General features: G+C 37.6%; 1 protein-coding gene across 3 annotated transcripts in view; it reads left to right on the top strand.

Annotated features, from left to right (window-relative positions):
• The first annotated feature begins 231 nt into the window (after window positions 1–231).
• Window positions 232–21,626, top strand: part of chd4a (chromodomain helicase DNA binding protein 4a) — a 24,457-nt gene continuing 3,062 nt past the window's right edge. Inside the window, exons 1-36 of one of the 3 annotated variants that reach the window (XM_043218032.1) lie at window positions 232–451; window positions 861–986; window positions 2,668–2,789; window positions 4,114–4,341; window positions 4,438–4,556; window positions 5,883–6,136; window positions 6,797–6,921; window positions 7,157–7,292; window positions 8,211–8,380; window positions 8,462–8,695; window positions 9,577–9,780; window positions 9,890–10,101; window positions 10,195–10,326; window positions 11,140–11,239; window positions 12,779–12,970; window positions 13,617–13,817; window positions 13,912–14,049; window positions 14,140–14,261; window positions 15,076–15,249; window positions 15,328–15,469; window positions 15,562–15,693; window positions 16,327–16,444; window positions 16,537–16,661; window positions 16,754–16,846; window positions 16,934–17,072; window positions 17,162–17,331; window positions 18,109–18,286; window positions 18,402–18,488; window positions 18,578–18,669; window positions 18,755–18,888; window positions 19,588–19,732; window positions 19,857–20,019; window positions 20,100–20,200; window positions 20,749–20,980; window positions 21,098–21,160; window positions 21,251–21,406. In XM_043218032.1, coding sequence (XP_043073967.1) covers window positions 932–986; window positions 2,668–2,789; window positions 4,114–4,341; window positions 4,438–4,556; window positions 5,883–6,136; window positions 6,797–6,921; window positions 7,157–7,292; window positions 8,211–8,380; window positions 8,462–8,695; window positions 9,577–9,780; window positions 9,890–10,101; window positions 10,195–10,326; window positions 11,140–11,239; window positions 12,779–12,970; window positions 13,617–13,817; window positions 13,912–14,049; window positions 14,140–14,261; window positions 15,076–15,249; window positions 15,328–15,469; window positions 15,562–15,693; window positions 16,327–16,444; window positions 16,537–16,661; window positions 16,754–16,846; window positions 16,934–17,072; window positions 17,162–17,331; window positions 18,109–18,286; window positions 18,402–18,488; window positions 18,578–18,669; window positions 18,755–18,888; window positions 19,588–19,732; window positions 19,857–20,019; window positions 20,100–20,200; window positions 20,749–20,980; window positions 21,098–21,160; window positions 21,251–21,406 — 5,188 coding nt within the window. In that variant the 5' untranslated portion in view covers window positions 232–451; window positions 861–931. Of the gene's footprint in view, window positions 452–860; window positions 987–1,080; window positions 1,258–2,664; window positions 2,790–4,113; window positions 4,342–4,437; window positions 4,557–5,882; window positions 6,137–6,796; window positions 6,922–7,156; window positions 7,293–8,210; window positions 8,381–8,461; window positions 8,696–9,576; window positions 9,781–9,889; window positions 10,102–10,194; window positions 10,327–11,139; window positions 11,240–12,778; window positions 12,971–13,616; window positions 13,818–13,911; window positions 14,050–14,139; window positions 14,262–15,075; window positions 15,250–15,327; window positions 15,470–15,561; window positions 15,694–16,326; window positions 16,445–16,536; window positions 16,662–16,753; window positions 16,847–16,933; window positions 17,073–17,161; window positions 17,332–18,108; window positions 18,287–18,401; window positions 18,489–18,577; window positions 18,670–18,754; window positions 18,889–19,587; window positions 19,733–19,856; window positions 20,020–20,099; window positions 20,201–20,748; window positions 20,981–21,097; window positions 21,161–21,250; window positions 21,407–21,626 lie in introns of those variants that run through there. The other 2 variants (XM_043218031.1, XM_043218033.1) reach the window with 2 other exon arrangements.

The raw sequence follows: 21,626 nt of genomic DNA, 5'->3' as shown, positions 1-21,626 counted from the left end.
ATTATGGGATGTTAACTGGGGTGGGAGGGGGTGGCTGTCTCCATGGTAACGGTTGCTAAGGGCACGGTGGAATGGGGAAGAGAGGGTCTGTCTTTGGTTGTGGGGTTATTATGGTCTGTATGTTGGAAGGTAACTATGCGGTGGGGGGAAGGGTGAATGTCTGTATGTATGTGTATGTGTGAATATGGGGAGGGAGATTATTATGGGATGTCTGGCCCCTGATCTCTTTGTGTCTATGCAAAGGGTGTAAGTGGCAGAAGGAGAAACTGCGACGTTGTGTGCATCATACAGCAGAGAAAAACACAACCTGGATACACTTTCACTACATATTCATTAGAAACAGGGATATTACAAATTGTTTTTAAGTGTTGATGAAAAGGAGCCTATACAACGTGGGGACATCTTAGATTGAATTAGCTGTTTGTTTGAAAAAGGGAACAGGTCAAGTTGTGTGAGTACACTTTCTAACATTGTATTACATTTATTCTACTTACGTTTTTTATCAAATCAGAACATTTATGACATATTTTAATGCATGTAAAATGAAAGGAATCTTAAAAGTTATGGAGACTTTGCAGGTTAGCATCCCTAGCCTGCTTAGCTAATGCCTCACTCACATCATGCCCCATTTGCCTATTAAATCTCCATAACTTCTTTCAACCGCGTATTTTAAAAGTTTAGGCGTGCTTTTTTTTCAGTCGCATCCAACCAAATAGCGTTTGTTTAACATTATTAGATATATTTGAACGCTTTTCGGGTTTTTTTTCTCGGCATGGAGTGACCACTATGATCAGCATGCTACCGTGACTATTAACTTCCGTTTGTATTGTTCTTTTATTTTCTGTCTCCCCCGGCTTCAGGAAGGCACCAGAGGAGGCGAAAATCGGTATACAAGTGCTCACGATCCTCTCTAGCTGGGGTAATCAACAATATGTCCGGCAGCGAGGACGACAGAGACGATTTTGAACATCGGTCTATGATGCAAGGTAAAATATTTACGTTTACCGATGCGGGTCAACTCCACTAGATCAGTCGGTGTTGATGTTGTTTACGGCGTGTGTGGATTAAAAGCAGATACACGGAATGTTTAAACTGGTTGTCCGTGACCTATTTAATCTCCTCCGTTGGACTTTATTGGTGCGAAACTTCATTTATTCGACGAAGCGTCGGCTAGTCGGCTAACGTAACAACAAGCGCGGTCGATTCTAGGGGTTTCTTTTTTTTTACGAAACGCGGTACAGCAGAATTGTCGTCTTTGTGAGTAATCCACCTTATATATTTGAAAACCTTTGCATTTTCCACGTTTTTTAGTCAGCGCTTTGTTTTGCCGGTTTTTACGCGGCTAACCGTCGACTTACCTGCTATTTTTTTAACGTCACCCTCAAATAATACGTCTTCGCATTTGTCAAACACGGCACTGGACGTCGGTTTAAGCGAAAGGGGTTGCTTATTGAGCAGCACTGGTGGTTTTACTGTGACATTATGTGCGCTGTGGTGTTGTTGTACCGGCATCGGTGCTTAGCGGCCTACCGGTAACAGTCGCGTGCGAGTTTGACGCGTGAGGTTTTGCCTCCGTCCTCGCGCGCTGGTCGTTCGCGCGCTGTCGGCCTGTGGCGTCCAAACTCGAAAACCGATATTTTTTGCGCGTGAAACCGACCGCGAGCGTCGATTTTAAGTTTAATATTTTGATTTTGCACCTCGGCGTGTGCAGGAATCGGATGTGACGCCAGTTTTTTCAGGGAAATGGTTAAAGGGGGGCTTTGCCCGGGTATTCGGAGCGCTGAATGGAGCGAGATGCTAGCTGTATTTTCGTATTTATCTCGCGTGTGCTTTCTGTCTTAGATGGTTAGCATGATTCACTTTAACCGCCTTTAGACAGGAAATTATGATTTATGTGTTGCGTGTGCTCGATTTAGTCTCTGTGATGCAGTTATTCGTCTCAAAGAGGCTTCTATATTGGTATACTGTGGTACCTGGAGGAAAGCCAGTATATTGTTTTTCATAATGAAATCTGAGGCAAGTCCATTAAGATCTTATCAGGTTACTGTCATCCATGGGAAAATTCAGTCAAGGACAGAATAATAATAATAATAACAACAGTGAAGTCTCACTTCCCCAAACATGGTCAAATCAGTGCCATATGCAACTGTAAAAAATACACAGAATTACTTATATTGTGTACGATGTTGTGTAGAATATCGTGTACGATTGTAATGCCCCGTTCGCTAATATCAGTGACTTTTCTTTATATCATTTAATACTTCCTGTATCACAGTGAGACAGTTTACATCAGTTGTCACTGTATTTAGTGAACAGGAAGTTTTTTTTTTTTAACCGGTACGGATCAATGACTAAAATAGATTTGTAGATGACTAATCTATTGCTGTCCTGTTATTAAATTAAATGTAAATGTCAACGCACTGCGTTGATGATTAATCCGAGCAGCTCTTTTCTAATTACAGGGTTCACATGCTCATGAATTTTTATTTTTAATAAATTTATTTTACTTTCAAAATGATCATAATGAGGAGATCTGTAGAAATCTCTTAGCGAATACATAGACTGAATCTTCCGATCATTTTTATCCTTTAACATATATTTTTATCATTTAAATAAATTATTAATAAATTAAGTAATAGCATTTTTTTATTTTTTTTTTTTTAGCAGAAGAGGATGACCTGGACGAGGAGTTGTCAGAAAATGATGCCCCGAAGGTGAAAAAGAAGAAGAAAGCCAAAAAAAGTAGCCGAGAGAGCAAAGGCAGCAAGAGGAATCGCTCCCGGAGAGAGGTAATGGCCTTTTCTGTGTGTGTGTGTGTGTGTGTGTGTGTGTGTGAGTGAGTGTGTGTGGATCTTGCTTGTGTGTGTGATATCCTTGGAGAATGCAGTATTCACTGTCCTTATGTTATGGATTAAAAACCTCCCCCACAGTGTCTTAATGAGAAACAGAGCAATTTAGCTGGCGCCACAAATGGGATAACATGTCCTAATGACCGTTAATATCAAAGGTACATAATTCCTTCTTTTTTTTTGGAATCCAGATCTGACTGCTTCATTAATATCATCTACGACCGAAGTGCTTTTGTTGTAAAACGGGCATTGTAGACCACCATCCAGATCTCAACATTTTATGTGCCGCGAAATCTGATTATTGACTAATTGGTCAAGTGTTGCCTTTTAAAAATAAATAAATAATTATTGGCCATAATATAAAATGGTATGGCTTTAATCTTATGAGTCATTTAATGTTAAAAAATTGCAAACTGTTTTTTGTAACGCTGTAAGTGGTTGTTAGAAGGGCTTTGCGAGCTCATGCACAAGTTGCATGGGACTTTTTCTTGCTTGAGAACTGAGGCAGTGATACTATTGCCATAATGGACAATAATAGTTAATGCTAGAGTAACGCAGGAAGCCTAAACTGATTACCAGTCTGCATTAAGTTTTGCATTTATCACAACTGCTCTGCCATCGATTCTGAACTTTTTTTTCTGTGAAATTCAGAAAATTTATGAGTGGCTTCTGTTTAATAATATGTACACATTCGTTAAAACATGTGCCATCCAATAACAAACTGATTAATTTCCTTTTTTATATTATTTTTATTTATATTTTTGTTGTTCTTTTATGCTCACCATGTCTACATTTATTTGATTAGTACAGTGAAAACTTTTTTTTTTTTTTTTTTTTTTTTTTTTACAATTTACAAACAGCTTTCTACTTCAATATTTTAAACCATAATTTAGTAGTGTAATTGCAAAGCTAAATTCCGGTCTTTAGTGTCACACAATCCTTCAGAAATCATTTGCATATGCAGATTTGATGCTTGTTATTATCGCCAATGCTAAAAACAGTAGTGTTACTATGACGTTTTTGTAAATACTTTCAAATTTCAAATGAAAAGCACTTACGTTTAATAAAGGCGTGCAGCATTATAAATGTCTTGACTGTCACTTTTGATCAATTAAATGCTTTAAAAAATCTTACCAATTTCAAACAATTTGAATGGTATAATACGTTATTATCAACCTCATCCTAAGATCTTATTTTGGACAGTGCACTGGTGATTTTGCTAGCATCCAAAACGAATCAAAAGTATGTCTTTTGTATTCTCCAGGAGATTGGCATCAGTTCTCCGGAGCCGGTGGAGGGCCCTGATATGGAAGATGGTGAAGAAGACCGGTCGGAAAGCGAGGGCAGCGACTACACACCTGGCAGGAAAAAGAAGAAAAGAGCCAGCGCCACAAAGGAGAAGAAAAGAAGCAGCTCTGGTGCCGACAGAAACGCAGCAGCTTCAAAGCGGAGAGAACCTGAGGAAGAGGAAGACGAGGATGATGACGACGCTGTAAGTTCTTATGAAAGCTAAATTACTTGCACGGCAAAGTAAATGTAGAACAGAGATTCAGTTTATAAGATGTGTTTTTTCTGAACTGACTTTAAGGAGCCAAAAAGTTCCTCTCAGCTTTTGGATACCTGGGGTATGGAGGACATCGATCACGTCTTCACTGAAGAAGACTACAGGACTCTGACCAACTACAAAGCCTTCAGCCAGTTTGTCAGGTATGAGTCCATCGCCCACACATGAGAAAAATCATTACACTTTTTTTTTTAGATAAAGTCGCCATTAAAACAAAAATTGTGCTTTTTTAAATAGAATATTGCAGTTTATTATAAATGTAGCTGTGCACATGATTAAGTCCATGTCCCTCACAATCTTTAAACAGTTATAGTCCCACCTTGTTTCTGAAACAAGTTTCATGTGTCACATGAAAGGGAAGAAAGCTTGATGTCAATGTTTCATGCTAATTTTAACCTTTCAGTTTGTGGAATATTAAAAATATTAAAAGCGATGTCTTACAATTTACAACGTAGTTATAAAAAAACGTGGTGTCTGCTCCGACAAAAGTATGTGTTTGTCTTAACTGTTGCTGTAGTGGTTTGAGTTGTAAAATAATCTAAAAAATTTTTGAAGAATGCTGGTGTCCAGACAGTTGACTTCCATAGTATGGCCTGGAAGTTAATGGCTACCATTTGAGTGGACTGTATTACAAATTATTATCATATGAGAACAAAACTTGAGTTTCAGCTGATAACCATCATTATCTTACGTAGATCTGCTTTTTAAGCTGAATGTTTCATAATATATTAACTTTTCATAACTTTTCAGTTTTTTTGTATTTTAAGACGTTTGCGGAAGTGCGCTATGAAGAAACAATCTGTATTGAGTAAAGCACTAGATATACAAAGGTGACTTGTGTGGATGGTAAAGTGCCCCTATTATGGGTAAAGAAAAGTTCATATTTTTGCCTTGGAGTCCACAGCAACTGGCTGGCATGCACGCAAGGTCAAAAAACACGTTCATCGTCTTGCATGCATTTATTTTTACCTTGCTTGCTCAACAGCTCCCAAATGATTCGCTCAACAATTAATTTTCCCAAACCCCTGCTTTGCGTGACACTAATCTGCAGCGATTGGTCCGATTGATCTATTTTCCATTTCTTAATAAAAGCTATAAAAAATGCTATTTTTAAGCGGCACGTAGTGGCCAAAAAATATATTTGCGTTTTCATTCAGATCAGCAAGTGGCCGGGCGACGTTACATTTTGACGTTTCATTAACTTGAAACGGCTTAGGATTTGTTTTTAAAATTACTCCTTTCAATGATTCAGAGTCTGCTCTTTTACAATAATTTTATACGTTCGGATTTAAAACTCTGCAGGATGTTTTCATTCACTTAGAGCTGTCTTACTGCGTGAAAGGTCTTTTCGGAAACCCATAATAGGGGCTCTTTAATATCTGCGGGTCTGGAATATGTTGTTGGCTTTAAACCAACATAAGAATGATGACAGTAAAATTCAAATGCATCTCCCTCCTCCGATCTCACAGGCCTCTGATCGCTGCCAAGAACCCCAAAATCGCCGTTTCCAAAATGATGATGGTTCTGGGAGCGAAGTGGAGGGAGTTCAGCACTAACAACCCTCTGCGGGGCTCGGCGGCCGCTGCCACCACAGCCCTGGCGGCGGCTAGTGCCGCTGTGACCGTTGAAATGGCAGCCGAAACCCCAGCCCCTGCGGCCCAAATCAGTGCAGAGTCCACACCAGCGCCTCCCGTACGCAAGGCCAAGACGAAAGAGGGCAAGGGTGAGGCCAAATATTTGTTCTTCTAATTTGTTTGTCTTCTAGTTTGTTTTTGTGATCAGTTTTTCACCATGGAAGTGAGCGACCGCCTGCTGTAGGAGCTGTTTTCCCCAGCGTCTGTTTGATTTGAGCAGCATTATTATGGACATTCAGCAGTTGTTCTCCTCTGTGTTGAGGAATCGTGGTTTTCTTGATCTTTTGCGTCAATTTCATTGTGCCGTGAAGCTCATTTATTCGTAGATTGTTTTTAATTGTGATCTTGTCACGTTCTAATGGTTTCCGAGAATCTATTATTTAAAATGAAGCACTTGTTCGAACCCGCAGCAGGCTGCTGTTGCTCATTTCACCTGCAAAAAAAGGACTGCTTATTGGGTTTGGTGCAGAAAACCTGAACCTCAGATAAAAATAATGACTTTCAAAAGCATGTGAATGGAAATTTAAGGCTAGCTATGCTCAGCAATTCTGCATTTATTTATTACAATGCTATTTAAATATGTTTTAAAACGTTAGCTGTTCATGTGACGCAAAGTGTAATTTTCAGCGTCATCATTCTAGTTTAACAAAAAACAAGCTTTTTACATGCTAACAGAGTTTGTTTGTGATGTTCTTAGCTGCTGATTGCATGCCGCATTGAAAAATTATGATTCTTTTTGTACATTTCAGGTCCCAATGCACGCAAGAAGTCCAAACCCGCTCCCAAACCTCAAGAGAAGAAGGTGAAGACCAAAAAGGTTGCTCCTCTGAAGATCAAACTCGGAGGCTTCAACAGCAAGAGGAAACGCTCCTCAGTAAGAACCTCATTTCTAATTTTTCTTTTCTTTTCTCCAGCTTGCTTTTGCGCTCATCCTTTAACCTTTTTCCATGAACAAAGTAGTTTTTTTTTCTCTCTCTCTTTTGCTCTGCTCTAATTTTAGACGTAGCATCTCGCTAACGGCATCCAAGTAATTTTCTGGTCATTTATCAGGCTCACTGTGTACTTCTCTCTGTCTCAATCTTCTTTTTATTTCAAATGTTCTTTTTCAGAGCGAAGAGGATGACGTTGACGTGGACAGTGATTTTGATGATGGCAGTATGAACAGTGTGTCCGTTTCCAATGGATCAAATAGCCGCAGTAGTCGCAGCACCTCTAAAAAGAAGCCCAAAAAGAAGACGAAAAAAGGTGAGGATCTTATTCTCTCTCTTTGTCTGTGCTTGTGAATAGCTAATAGGCTTAATCAGGCCATGGAAAGGCCTTTTCTGCATCGTAACCTAAATTTTTCTAGTTTTTGTTGCATTCATGAGTGAACTGATTTGGGAGAACCTTGCATGTTTTACATACTAAACTATCAGGAGTTTTCGGGAGTGAAGTGTTTGTGAAATAAGAGATCTTCCTCTCAAAATAAAACTGCATTTTAAGCAACATTACTCTCAAAGAGCCCTATGAATTTTTTTTTTTTTTTTTTTTTTTTTTTCTCCTCCCAAATGTATTATTTTTTTGCCCCCAAATGACATTCCCTGTTTTTGAATATTTCTGGATCTTTTTTCCCCCAATCAAATTGTTCTAGTATTAATGGTTTAGTTATTTACTCACTAATCAAAATTCTTTATCTAATATTTTGAATTCATGCAGTTTTAAGTTAAATTATTTATTATTATTATTTAATTTTTTAAAACAAGAAATGTCCAAATGAAGGGTATTTTTTAATATTAAATCATTTTTTTATGATTCAATATAAATTTATCATCATAAATGGTGTCAATCAAATTAAGACTTAAAAAAAAAAAAAAAAAAATTAAACACATAATATTTCCTTAAATTTTTTTTTGGGGGGGGGAATGTGGAACGTTTACTGTTAAAAGTGAAACATGGAAGAAAAAAGGTAATTATTAAAGTATTAACAAAATGAAAATCTAATTTTAAGTAGGAGCTGTGCAATAGTAGTAGTATTTATTTCTGTTACAATTTCGCAAAGTTGTATGACGATGTGTTATGTTGTTAAATTAAATTAAATAAAATTTTCAGATTCCACATTTCCGTCCTAAGAAACATCACAGAAGTCACAGGGTCGTTGATGTAGCCTCTCTCTTTCTCTGCCAGGTGATGATGAAGGTGATGGATACGAGACGGATCATCAGGATTACTGTGAGGTCTGTCAGCAGGGAGGAGAGATCATTCTCTGTGACACCTGTCCACGAGCTTATCACATGGTCTGCTTGGACCCCGATATGGAGAAAGCACCGGAGGGCACCTGGAGCTGCCCGCACTGTGTGAGTGAACCAGCTCTGAACCTGTCCAAAGAGCCGTGTGTACAGTCCTGATGTGCTCAGCATCATCTTTTCCTCTTTCAGGAGAAGATGGGCATCCAGTGGGAGGCTCGCGAGGACGCGTCAGACGGCGAGGAGGATAACGAGGCGGGAGGAGAGGCGGAAGAGGACGACCATCACATGGAGTTCTGCAGAGTGTGTAAAGATGGCGGAGAGCTGCTGTGCTGTGACTCCTGCCCCTCGTCGTACCACATCCACTGCCTTAACCCACCGCTGCCCGAGATTCCCAATGGAGAATGGATCTGCCCTCGTTGCACTGTAAGTCAACCACAATACAAATTGTAAATAAGCTTAAAGGTCAGGGGGTCACATGACACTGTCAAGTTTCCGGAAATGTCATGGTCGACTGATCAATTAATTGATTTATCATTAATGTTATTACAGCAAAACGCATGTCAGAGACTCAAATGGCATAGAAATGATCTGTTATTATATACGGTGTTATACAGTCTCTATAAATAGTCAATTTAGATCATTTAAATGTAATGCAAAAACGAAATATAGTTGTAAATACAAGTTGTTTACAAAATGTTTTTATTCAGTATGAATCGTATTCTTACATTTCAATAATTTTATAAATGTAATGCCATTTAATATACAAATCAAATAAGTACGTTATAATATAGATGCTAAATTTACTTGGGGGCTCAAATAGTGTAGAAATAGCCTACTTTTGAGTTATAATGTAAATGTAAAAACATATACAAATATAAAATTATATAACGCATGCATAATATAATTACTACTATATTATAGTTATTAAATGTATTTTGCATTTAAATGCTTGCTTTTTAATATAATATACATGCATAATAAACAATCAAATACAAGTAGCATAAATGTAATTGGGGCTCAAAAAATACTTTTGTTATTTTGGCATAAATCATTTTATGTAATATAAATATGTATATAAATAATTCAAATATGGTTAAGAAATGTATCATATATTGGGATTAGAGATGTATGGCACTAACTTTTTTTTTATTCCACTTATTATTCCAATATGTTTATTACTTTTTACCCATGATTTTTGTTTTTGATTAATATATCCCCAAAATTCAGTTTTAGACTCTTTCCCCAATAAAACGTTCATCTGTATCATGCAATAATTTGCACCTCATTGTTTTTTTTCCCTCCAGTGTCCTGCTATGAAAGGTAAGGTACAGAAGATTCTGACCTGGCGCTGGAGCGAGCCTCCTCCCCCGACCCCTGTGCCGCGGCCCAGTGATCTCCCAGCCGATGCTCCTGACCCCAAACCATTGGCTGGTCGCCCTGAGAGGGAGTTCTTCGTTAAATGGCAGAACATGTCCTATTGGCACTGCTCCTGGGTTTCTGAGCTGCAGGTACTTGCGCTGGTCCTTATTTTTGGTCTTAAAATGCCATTTTGAATCCAGATTCAGGCTTCACCCTCGGTTAGTTTGCTTGGTCCTAATCTTCTCTCTCTCTCTCTAGCTGGAGATGCACTGTCAGGTGATGTTCAGAAACTACCAACGCAAGAACGACATGGACGAACCCCCACCCATAGACTTCGGCGCCGATGGAGAAGAGGAGAAAAGCGACAAGAGGAAGAAAAAAGACCCCACCTATGCTAAGATGGAGGAGAAATACTACCGCTTCGGCATCAAGATGGAGTGGATGATGATTCACCGCATCCTGAACCACAGGTGAGAGGAGCTTCAAGAACTTTGGATCGGATCGCTTCGGATCAGTTTCGTGGTTTTGCTCACGTCGTACCTCTTGTGTTTTACTGTTTTCAGTGTGGATAAGAAGAATAACTGTCACTACCTCATCAAGTGGAGGGATTTAACATATGATCAGTCCACCTGGGAGGCAGAAGATATGGATGTACCGGAGTTTGACGCCTACAAACTGCAGTACTGGAACCACAGGTATAAATGTGCACGGACACTGCTGTGAAAGATGCGCAACAGCATTTGCAGAGTGTTTACTTCATATTATTTTAAAAAAGGTAACATAATGAAATGCTGTAATATATGCTTTTTATTAATTTTTGTTTGTAATTCCTGACAATTTTATTCTGGTGTTTGTGTGCTATTATTGGTTTGACTTTTCATGTTTTTGTTTTAATTCTAGTAATTTTATGTGCTTTTATAATGAATTATTTGTATTTTATTTTTTAATATTGCCATTTAGGTTTACAACGTTTAGAGTTGATGTACTATTATAATTTATATTAAAATTTTAAATAGGATTTATTAAAATATCGGCCTTCATTTTAATTTTAGATTTTTTCCTTTAATAGTTATATTTAGTTTATTTGTTTTTTTATTTATATGCTATTAGTCTCAGTATTTAAGTACCTTTTTATAATAATACTTATTTTTATTTAAGTAGTTTTGTGTTACAGTAAAGTGTTACTGTTTATGATTCATTTAAATTTTAGTTTTTTTAAAATGTGAAAATATTTCCAGTTAGTAATTTGTAGGCTTTAGCATAAGTGTTTTTGTTTACTAATCAAAAATCAAGCAATAAATAGTTTTTCGTACCGATAGCCCTGGTATGCAAAAGCAAACTGTTAAAGGCAATGAAAGTTATACAAAAAATACTTTTCCTTCAAAACTTTTTTTTTTAGTAATTAATTGTCTGTTTGCATTTAAATGTGAACTCTTTAAGCTTACAGGCCTGAAAGTGCAAGAAAACACACATACTAATCTATAGCCTCATCTTATTTCCTCTTAAAGGGAGTTAATGATGGGTGATGAAGGTAAACCAGGAAAGAAGATGAAGATCAAAGGAAAGCTGAGGAAACTGGACCGACCTCCAGAGAACCCTGTGGTGGATGTAAGTGAGCGTTGTTGCTTCAGTCCTACACACTAACCGTAGATTACGACAGATTTCCGTCCGATAGGGGAAAAAATGTGGGGGAAATGTCGGGTCATTAGTGGAGAGCAGCAGAACTTAAATTTCGGAGCGAGATTGCAGCTATTAATAATAATTCTACTCATTCCCGCCATTTCCAAATTAATGTATCACACATGCATGTGCTTTTCAGTCTTGAGAACTCCTTTTCGTGCTCGTTTTCACAGATCGCGATAAGGACAGTGACGGTTTGCAAATGTGATATTGATTTAATACAACGTATCAGTAAACAAGTTCTGCATGATTTTGCTCCGCCGTCAACGAAAGCATTTCCAAAGAAACGGCTCAGCTGCGGCTAAATGCAAACACGGCAGAGTGTCATTCATGAATGAAAGTGATTCAAGTGATTCATAACAAGTTCATAAAGACAGTCACTTGCTTCAATCCTTAATCAATCGGCTGTTCAAACGAATCAATTGAATGAATTCACTTACTGCCACCCGTTGGTGCTTTCGGTTTCATTTTTAGGGTATAATTTTGTTATTTTAAATCTTTTTAATATTTCTGCATTCAAAATTGTATATTTAAAACAGTAATTTTAATTGCACTCACTCCACATCTGAGCCTCATTAAACATCTAAAAACCTCTGTAGTACAAATAAATTTTTTATTAATACTCTTGGCAACTTATTTGTCCTACTCTTCTACTTATTATGTGGTTATAAATAGAAATTGTGAAAAGCTTGAAAACAAAGGTTTAAATTTTTTAATTTAACATGCTGTACATGCCATTGCATGACCCTTTAAGTCATTGTAATTCCCTTTAAGTCAAATGTCACCCGTATTAGGAAGGTTCATTAAAAAAAAAAAAAAAAAAAATATATATATATATATATATATATATATATATATATATATATATATATATATATATATATATATATATATATATATATATATATATATTTTTTTTTTTTTTTTTTCAGAATTTTTGATTATTGGCTAGGAAGTGCTCTGAAATTTAAATAGGACAAGTGCGCCTACAAAGAAAAGAAAATATATTAGATCTGTGCATGAGGTCTTAAAGAGACAGCAGCCTAATTAAACCTGCTGCTGTCTTTCATTATACAGTGAAGACTATCCAGTCTTGTTGTTTTTGTTTGTGATATTGATTGTCATTAATTAATTGTTCTTATTTTATTATTTATTTACTTTCTTGTGTGGTCAATGGGAAATAGTCTTGCCACCAGCTGGGAAAAAAAATGTTTAATAAAATTTTAAAAATGCATTTAAAAAGGTAAAAAAAATCCCTTATAAATAATCTGTCAACCTTGTATTAAGAACTTTTTTTAAGGTGCTCCTTAATTCTTATGTATGTATGTATGTGAGAAAATCTTGTCAAAAGATTTTTTTTTTTTTTTTTTTTTTTTTTTGCTTTAATCCATGCACTACGTATGGCATCTTTTTGACCCAGCTGCACTATTCACTTGCTCATCGAAGGCTTTTCTTATCCTCCTGTAGCCCACTATTAAATTTGACCGTCAGCCAGAGTATCTGGACGCTACGGGCGGGACGCTGCATCCGTACCAGCTGGAGGGGCTTAACTGGCTCCGCTTCTCCTGGGCTCAGGGAACCGACACCATCCTGGCAGACGAGATGGGTCTGGGAAAGACCGTGCAGACTGCTGTTTTCCTCTATTCACTGTATAAAGAGGTGTGCGCTTTGACGCTTTTATTTGTAATTTTAAAATCTACAAAGAGATTATTGGCTTACGATGCAAAATATCGAACAAAGAACTAAATAAAGGCTATGTTTTATTAATCCTTGTTATCAAAGGATAATTATAATACTGTTCAAAAGTTAGGAGTCCACTATATAAAGAACTTTTTTTTTTTTTTTTTTTTGTATTTTATAACGTTTATTCCTGTGATGGCAGGATTTTCAGCATCATTTCAGTCTTCAGTTTCACATGATTCTTTAGAAATCACTTTAAAAATCGGTGCTCAAAAATATTTATTGTGCTCAGTGTTGCAAACCGTTTTAATAGTTCTACGAAAAAAACTATTTTGCTCAGGATTCTATTAAATTCTATTACAAAGCTTGTTTATTGTAATATTACTGATACTTTTGGTCAGTTTAATGCATCCTTGCTTTTAAAAAACGAAAATTAAAATTCCCAAAATTGTCAAAACGTTTAAATAGTGGTGTTCGTACAGTGCTGTAGCCAAATAGTATGTCATGCATGCATGTTATGTATTGTAATTGTAGAAATGTCCCACAAAAATTTTATGTATCCAAAAACCATTGAATGTTATGTTACTACCCTCGTATAGAAGAGCGCCTCTTTTCTGTTCTCCAGGGTCATTCGAAGGGTCCGTTCCTGGTGAGTGCCCCCCTGTCCACCATCATTAACTGGGAGCGAGAGTTTGAAATGTGGGCCCCGGATATGTACGTCGTCACATACGTCGGGGACAAAGACAGCAGGGCTGTCATCAGAGAAAATGAGTTCTCCTTTGAAAACAACGCCATCCGCGGTGGCAAGAAACCCTCAAAGATGAAGGTTAGTTTGAGTTTGAAAACTGCTTTTACCATCGAAGAATCTCAAGTCTCTTGAACCGATATACACGAGGGATTGTTTGCTGATGGTCGTGCAGAAAGAAGCCTCCGTGAAGTTCCATGTGCTGCTGACCTCCTATGAGTTGATCACTATTGACACGGCTGTTCTGGGCTCCATCGACTGGGCTTGTTTGGTAGTTGACGAGGCCCACAGACTGAAGAACAACCAGTCAAAGGTGAGACCAGCCGTAATGTAGTTAATTCGTTTTATTTTTTTCATTTTGGTCGTTTGACGGTTTTAATGCCTTGCTGTGGCGTGGTGTTAGTTTTTCAGGGTGCTGAACAACTACCCACTGCAGCATAAGTTGTTGTTGACCGGAACCCCTCTACAGAACAACTTAGAAGAGCTTTTCCATCTGCTCAACTTCCTCACGCCAGAGAGATTCAGGTGCGTTTCTCATTTATTTCAAAGATTGTGCAATCTTGTAATATTTTTTTAATGTCATGGTTTTACAAAAAAAGCCTATAGAAAATTAGTATTAACTAAATAAGTTATCTGGATTTTTTTTTTTTTTTTTTTTTTTTAAAGAAATATTTATTATTATTATTATTATTATTATTATCAAAACTATGAATGGTATTATAATGTTATACTAAAACTAAAACAATGCAAACATTCTTAACACACCTTAAGCACACAGAATAACACAAATGGACTTATGATTAATTGCCACTTTGAAAGGTTGCATAACATTGGCATCTGTAATTGTGATTTACAAAACCGATTAATTGGTTTTACTTAAATAAGGGCAATAGAAAATTACTGAAACAAATTATTCTCACGGTGCACTTTTTTACATTACATTTAGTTATCAGGATTTTTTTTTTTGTAATATTTGTATTATTTTTAAGATAATAGTTTTTCACATTTTTACATATAATGTAATAGAAATCTTTTCAATGTAAATTTGTTTATATAGAGCTTCAAAAATGTTACAAAGCTGCTTTACATAAATTGTCATACAACCAGTGAGGAAAAGCAATAGAAAACTCCATTCATAGAAGCATGCACTATTCAACTATGAATGAATATTGCTGCAAGGAAGCATAAATTAATACCTAAAAGAAAATCTGCATATAGTTTAAAAAAAACAAAATCCTGTTCTTGATATTAATTTCAATTGAATCGCTTTAGCACCATCTGGTGGCCCCCTGGGAACTTGCAGACATTAATGACACGCTCTTTCTCTCTCTTTCTGCAGTAATCTTGAGGGTTTCTTGGAGGAGTTTGCCGACATTGCCAAGGAGGACCAGATCAAAAAGCTTCACGATATGCTGGGACCACACATGCTCAGGAGACTCAAAGCCGACGTGTTCAAGCACATGCCTTCCAAAACAGAGCTCATCGTCCGAGTCGAGCTCAGCCCCATGCAGAAGTGAGTGCGCGACGAGGAATAGTCTGAGAAGTAGGTTACAGCAGCCAGATTTTCTAAATCATTTATCTGTGAATCCAGGAAATATTACAAGTTCATCCTGACCCGCAATTTCGAGGCTCTGAACACTCGGGGTGGAGGAAACCAGGTCTCTCTGCTGAACGTCGTTATGGACCTGAAGAAGTGCTGTAATCATCCCTATCTCTTCCCTGTTGCTGCTATGGTACGGTTCTCTGTTTCTGCGATTATTTGAGGAAATTGCGTATCAATGAAAGGTTTAGATCGAGATGTCGTCTGATTGGCTTTGTGAAACAGGAAGCTGCCAAGATGCCCAACGGGATGTACGAAGGCAGTGCCTTGACTAAATCTTCTGGCAAACTGCTGCTGCTACACAAGATGCTGCGGAAACTCAAGGAAGGCGGACACAGGGTGCTCATCTTCTCTCAGGTAAACAGGCATTTGTTTATTAGGATTAATTTATATTAATTGTATTATATTACGTCATAATTAATTTTTATTGCTGCATCTCACGTCTGAAGCAAAACTACCCAACACCTTCAAAAAAAAAAAAAAAAAAAAAAAAATCAAGATTGAGCTTTCATTACTATAACTCTTTGCATTCATAATAATAAATGTCATACACAGAGCCGTATAAGAAAAAAAAAGGAAAAAAAAGAAAAACTATGAATGGTGTTAATGTTATACTAAAACTTAAAACAATGGAAACACCCTTAATGTAACTGTAAAAAGAAAAAAACACAGCTTTAATCACAGGATAACATAAGTGGACTTATGATTAATTTATTATTATTTATTATTTTAAATAATTGCTGTTCTTGTGAATGGTTATCCAGCAGAAAAGGCAGTTTTTGAACAATTGTTAAATTCGCCTTTGCACCACATGAACAAATTACATTCTGAAATCAATTAAATAGAAAACGGCTGTTTTAAATTGTAATAATATTTTACATTATTATTCTTTGTGCTGTATTTTTTAAAAACCGTGTTTATTTGTTTTTAATGACAAAAATGCCTAGAATGCACAACATGAGTTTGAGATGTTGTGTCGCTCTTCTCTAGATGACCAAAATGTTGGACCTGCTGGAAGACTTCTTAGAGAACGAGGGCTACAAATATGAGCGCATTGATGGAGGCATCACAGGAGGCATGAGACAGGAAGCCATTGACCGCTTTAATGGTGAGGCCAGTAACTGACGTGGCTTGTACATTTGTTCTCTCTAGCTCTGTATGAACTCGGTGTCATAATGAATGTGTCTTTTCCTGTTCTAGCTCCTGGTGCTCCCCAGTTTGTTTTCCTGCTGTCGACCAGAGCCGGCGGTCTGGGTATCAATCTGGCAACCGCGGACACCGTCATCATCTACGACTCGGACTGGAACCCTCACAATGACATCCAGGTGGGATCAGGCCTCAGCAATGGCTGTCTGTTATGTTTGATGCAAGAAAAACCATACAGTAAGATCTGACTTGGTGGCGTTTTCTCTCGTAGGCCTTCAGCAGAGCTCACAGGATTGGTCAAAACAAGAAAGTTATGATCTACCGCTTCGTGACCAAAGCCTCTGTAGAAGAGAGAATTACTCAGGTACGCTACAATTTTCTGAGACGCAATTGTTTTTGCTTTTTCTTTTTTTCTTGAAACTAAACCAATCGGTCTTTATTTAATCTCAAGGTGGCCAAGAAGAAGATGATGTTGACGCACTTGGTTGTGCGTCCTGGATTGGGCTCAAAGACGGGATCGATGTCCAAACAGGAGCTTGATGACATTCTCAAATTTGGTACAGAGGAGCTCTTCAAGGACGAAGGAGAAGGTGTGCCTGGAGTTACAAGCCACTTTACTTTATACCAACACAGTTTCTCACCTAAAGAACTGACTTTGAAACTGGTTTTGTCTGTTAAGGAGAGAATAAAGAAGAGGACAGCAGCGTGATTCACTATGATGACAAAGCCATCGACCGACTGCTGGATCGTAACCAGGATGCCACGGATGACACCGAGCTCCAGAGCATGAACGAGTATCTCAGCTCCTTCAAAGTGGCTCAGTATGTGGTCAAGGATGAGGAGGAAGCGGTGAGTGTCAGTAAAGAGCACTGGAGACTGTTGGACGTGTGGGAAGAACAGCTGGCACTGGGTTTGCACCATTAATCGGCAATTAAAACAAAATCGTGATATGGCTCGGTGTTGTTTAGAACATGCTTTTTTGGGGAATTTCAACCAGGTTCTCAAACTTGTAATGAGAGGCATTTATAAACCTTATGTTGTCAACAAAAGACAAACTTTAAGGGCTCCTGCTGTTCTCTCCCAGAATTAACATTAGTATCATTAGTATTATTAGTATTGTAACATTACAATAACACTATGGATTGTTTTTTTCTTGTTTGTCTTTATTTTTACATATTAGTATAATTTAATATTTAAATATTTAATATTTTAATTAAAAAAAAATGAAGGCAGCCCAAAGTATTATTGTAATAAGTTTTACTTATTTAGTATACTGTAAAGTAAAACTTATTTTCTTTTAATTATTAATTTTATATACTATGAACTTATTTTAATTTTTTTTTTTCTTAAATGGTTTACTTTTTCAATAGTAACAGTCGATTTTATTTCATTTATTTTAATAAATACTATTTATATTGTAATATTTTATTGGTTAGTATTTGTAAATAAATTTTGGGCTGAATTATGAAGAGAAACATGCAGTAATTTTTTTTTTTTTTTTGTGATATTGCACATTAAGCTGTGGTTTGGTGTGTCTTCCATGCCATATCTTCAGTTTTATGTTAATAAATGTAATTTTTATACCGTCTCTTGTTCTTTTTCGCTGTTTCCTGTCTTCTCCCTTAGGAAGAGGAAGTTCAGAGGGAGATCATCAAGCAGGAGGAAAGCGTGGATCCAGATTATTGGGAGAAACTGCTCCGACATCATTACGAGCAGCAGCAGGAGGATTTGGCTCGTAATCTGGGCAAGGGCAAGCGTATCCGTAAACAGGTCAACTACAATGACGGCTCTCAGGAGGACAGAGGTGCGCTGACGCTAATAGACTGCTAGACCACGCTCGAAGCACTTTGTTGACATAAACAGCCATTGAAAGAGCTTTTTAAGTTTAAATGTTAATCATGTTGCTTGTTTCGTTACAGACTGGCAGGACGATCAGTCTGATGGTCAGTCAGATTATTCCGTTGCTTCAGAGGAAGGAGATGAGGACTTTGACGAACGAACAGAAGGTGAGACCAGCGTGGCGACGATCAAACAGGATTTTTTTAAAAATCAGAAAAATGTTCAAACGAGCCCAATTTTTCGCTGTCACTTGCAGCCAATTCACGGCGACCCAACAGGAAAGGCCTCCGAAACGACAAAGACAAACCCCTGCCCCCCCTGCTGGCCAGAGTGAGCGGCAACATCGAGGTGAGTGAGGGATGCCCGCGATTTGCGAAATCGAAACTCCTGCGTTTTGAGTTTAACCTACTGAAACACTGTTTGGATTTGGCAGGTGTTGGGTTTCAATGCTCGTCAGAGGAAGGCCTTCCTGAACGCAGTGATGCGTTATGGGATGCCGCCTCAGGACGCCTTCACAACCCAGTGGCTGGTCAGAGACTTGCGTGGCAAATCAGAGAAGGAGTTCAAGTACGTTTGTGCTCATTTTGTTTTGTTTGTTTACATCTAGGTTACAAATAATATATCAATAGGGTAAAAAAGTATAAATATGGTTTTCTTTAGTTGTAAACTGTGCAAGATGTCATCAGTTCGTGGTGTTTATTTCTGAGGGTTTTGTAAATTGGAAAACTGAGCATGATTTATTTATATATTTTCTCTCTACAAAAATCACATACATCACTCATAAGCTATGCACTTTTTTTTTTTTCTTTTTTTTTTTTTTTTGAAGTCAGATGCATCAAATTAATCAAATTAATCAAACTAATCAAACTAATTAATTAAATTAATCAAAGCCAAAGTCTGAAGTATTGGCTTTTTTTCAGCTTTGCATCACAGAAATAACAAAGTATTGCTATATTTATATACTAAATAAATTTTTTCCTTAGTGAGCATAGGACACTCCTTTCAACATAAAATCTTATAAACAATAGTGTTTGAGACATTTCCATTTAATATGTAATATATATTAATAATATATTTATAATAAATATGATCTATTTATATATTATATATTCATATATATTTTTTAGATTACCCTCACATTAACTCCATTAATTAATACTTAATTATTAAATAAACACACGCAATCCTAGCTAAATATTTATACTACGGGTTTCCTGGATCCATGAACTGGTTTTAATGCTGTTGTCCATGTTTGTTTTCTCTCAGGGCTTACGTCTCCCTCTTTATGCGGCACTTATGTGAGCCTGGTGCAGATGGTGCTGAAAGCTTTGCCGATGGCGTTCCCCGGGAGGGACTGTCACGGCAACACGTTCTCACTCGTATTGGTGTGATGTCATTGATCAGAAAGAAGGTACACGAGTATTGTATTGTATTTAACATGCAGTACAGTTCACATGAAATTTACACGATTTCTGCATGGCAGAATCCATTTTGCGTCTGACCGTTGGCGTTTGGACAACTTGCTTTTTTTTCAGGTGCAAGAGTTCGAGCATGTGAACGGCCAGTGGTCGATGCCCTGGATGATGGAGCTGAACGAGAACAAAACGGCGTCCACCGTCAGCAGTCAGCCTGATTCCCCCAGCAAAACGCCCTCTACTGGCACTCCAGCGGACACTCAGCCCAACACGCCCGCTCCAGGTGCTGCATGTGCCACCACCTCTCGGATTGCTGTCAGTAAAAGCCTGTTGGTATTAAGCCTTTGCTTTGTTGTTCTGCAGACGCCGTTTCCAAAGCAGAAGATGGCGGGAAAGATGGCGAAAAAGATAAGGTGAAAAATGGAGACGGCGATAAGGAAGCAAGTGAGAATAAAGACAGTGAAGTGAGTGCAAATCGATACGTGATGAAGTTATGACTCCCCATACACGGTCTCATTCATCTAAACATCCTTCTTAGCTCTTATAATGTCAAATTGAATATGTGGAATTGGTCATGCAAGACTCGTTTATTCTTATCTGTTGAAAGGGGAAGAGAAACGGTCTGTGTTCTCGCTCTCTCTTTATATATATATATATATATATGTACATGTATGAATATGTATGTAGAAACAGTTTCATCTTGCCTTTTAATATAGCCACTGTTGCTGACATGGCCTTGAATCATAAATAAATAGATGGTGCACATCAATTTCTACTACAAAGCAGGTTTTTACTTTTACTCAATGACACAGAAAGCCGGTTTTGTACCTGTTATACAATCACCATGGACCAGTGGCAGTTTGTCTGGACCGTTTTCTGTCAAGCTTTTTTTAAACTTCAATTTCGCCTGACATATCGGTGCCTTGATTGTCAGCGTTTCAACCCTGAGAGTTGAGATGATTTTGGTTGTTAATGGGGCTGTTTCTATTTTTCTATTTCTTCCTATCAAAAGGTCATCGCCATTCCTGATGAAGACGACGAAGCTTCTTCTGCTTCTGAAGACAAAAGCAAAGACAAAGAGGAGAAGGACAAGACGCCCGAGTCCTCTTCGGAGGGAGACAAGGCTGATGGGAAGCAAGATGAGAAAGAGGAAGAGAAAGGAAAGTCTGGGGACGCTGATGAGAAGACCAATGATGGCAAGCCCAAAGGATCCGAGTCTGAGAAGGAAACTTCAGACGCCAAAGGTGATCAAAAATGGCATTTCCAAGCCATTTGATCTTAATAATATGATTGAATGGGATCGAAAATATACTTTGTCTGAATATACAGTAGTTAATTTGTTCATGTTGTTTTTTTTCCAGGTGAAAAGAAGGATGACGAACCTGAAAAGATGGACACTACCCCTGTTACAGATGAGAAGAAAGGTCTCTACCATCTGAGTGGATATCAAATGATAATGTAGTTTTTGCGTCTGAGCTACACGTTTACTGACTTTGTCGTTCAACTGGATCCAGGTCAGAAGGATGAGAAGGAATCCGGTAAGACGGAGGAAGCGGGAAAACTGCAGAACGGAGAGAGTGCCAAAGACAGCGCAGCAGGAGCAGCAACTGAAGAGAGGAAGAAAGCCAAAACACGGTTCATGTTTAACATCGCAGATGGAGGATTTACCGGTAAGATCTGCTGGTCAGACTGTCTGTCTTGCATTAAAAAACAGTGAGGTAAAGAGGTTGTAGACATTATGACCCAAAAATTTGGAATTGATTAGCTAACTAGTTTGAACCAGAAGTAGCTTAGTTTGGCTTTTAGTTAAAATATTGTAAGGCGTTGTTTTCTTGTTCTGTTGTTAGTTCATTTTCTCTCTTTAAAATCGCTTTGATGCTTCTACTGTAT

This window comes from Puntigrus tetrazona, chromosome 19 (assembly GCF_018831695.1).
Source record: "Puntigrus tetrazona isolate hp1 chromosome 19, ASM1883169v1, whole genome shotgun sequence".
NCBI lineage: Eukaryota > Metazoa > Chordata > Actinopteri > Cypriniformes > Cyprinidae > Puntigrus > Puntigrus tetrazona.
The sequence above is the reverse complement of the archived record's forward strand: the minus strand, read 5'-3'. Positions and strand labels throughout refer to the sequence as shown.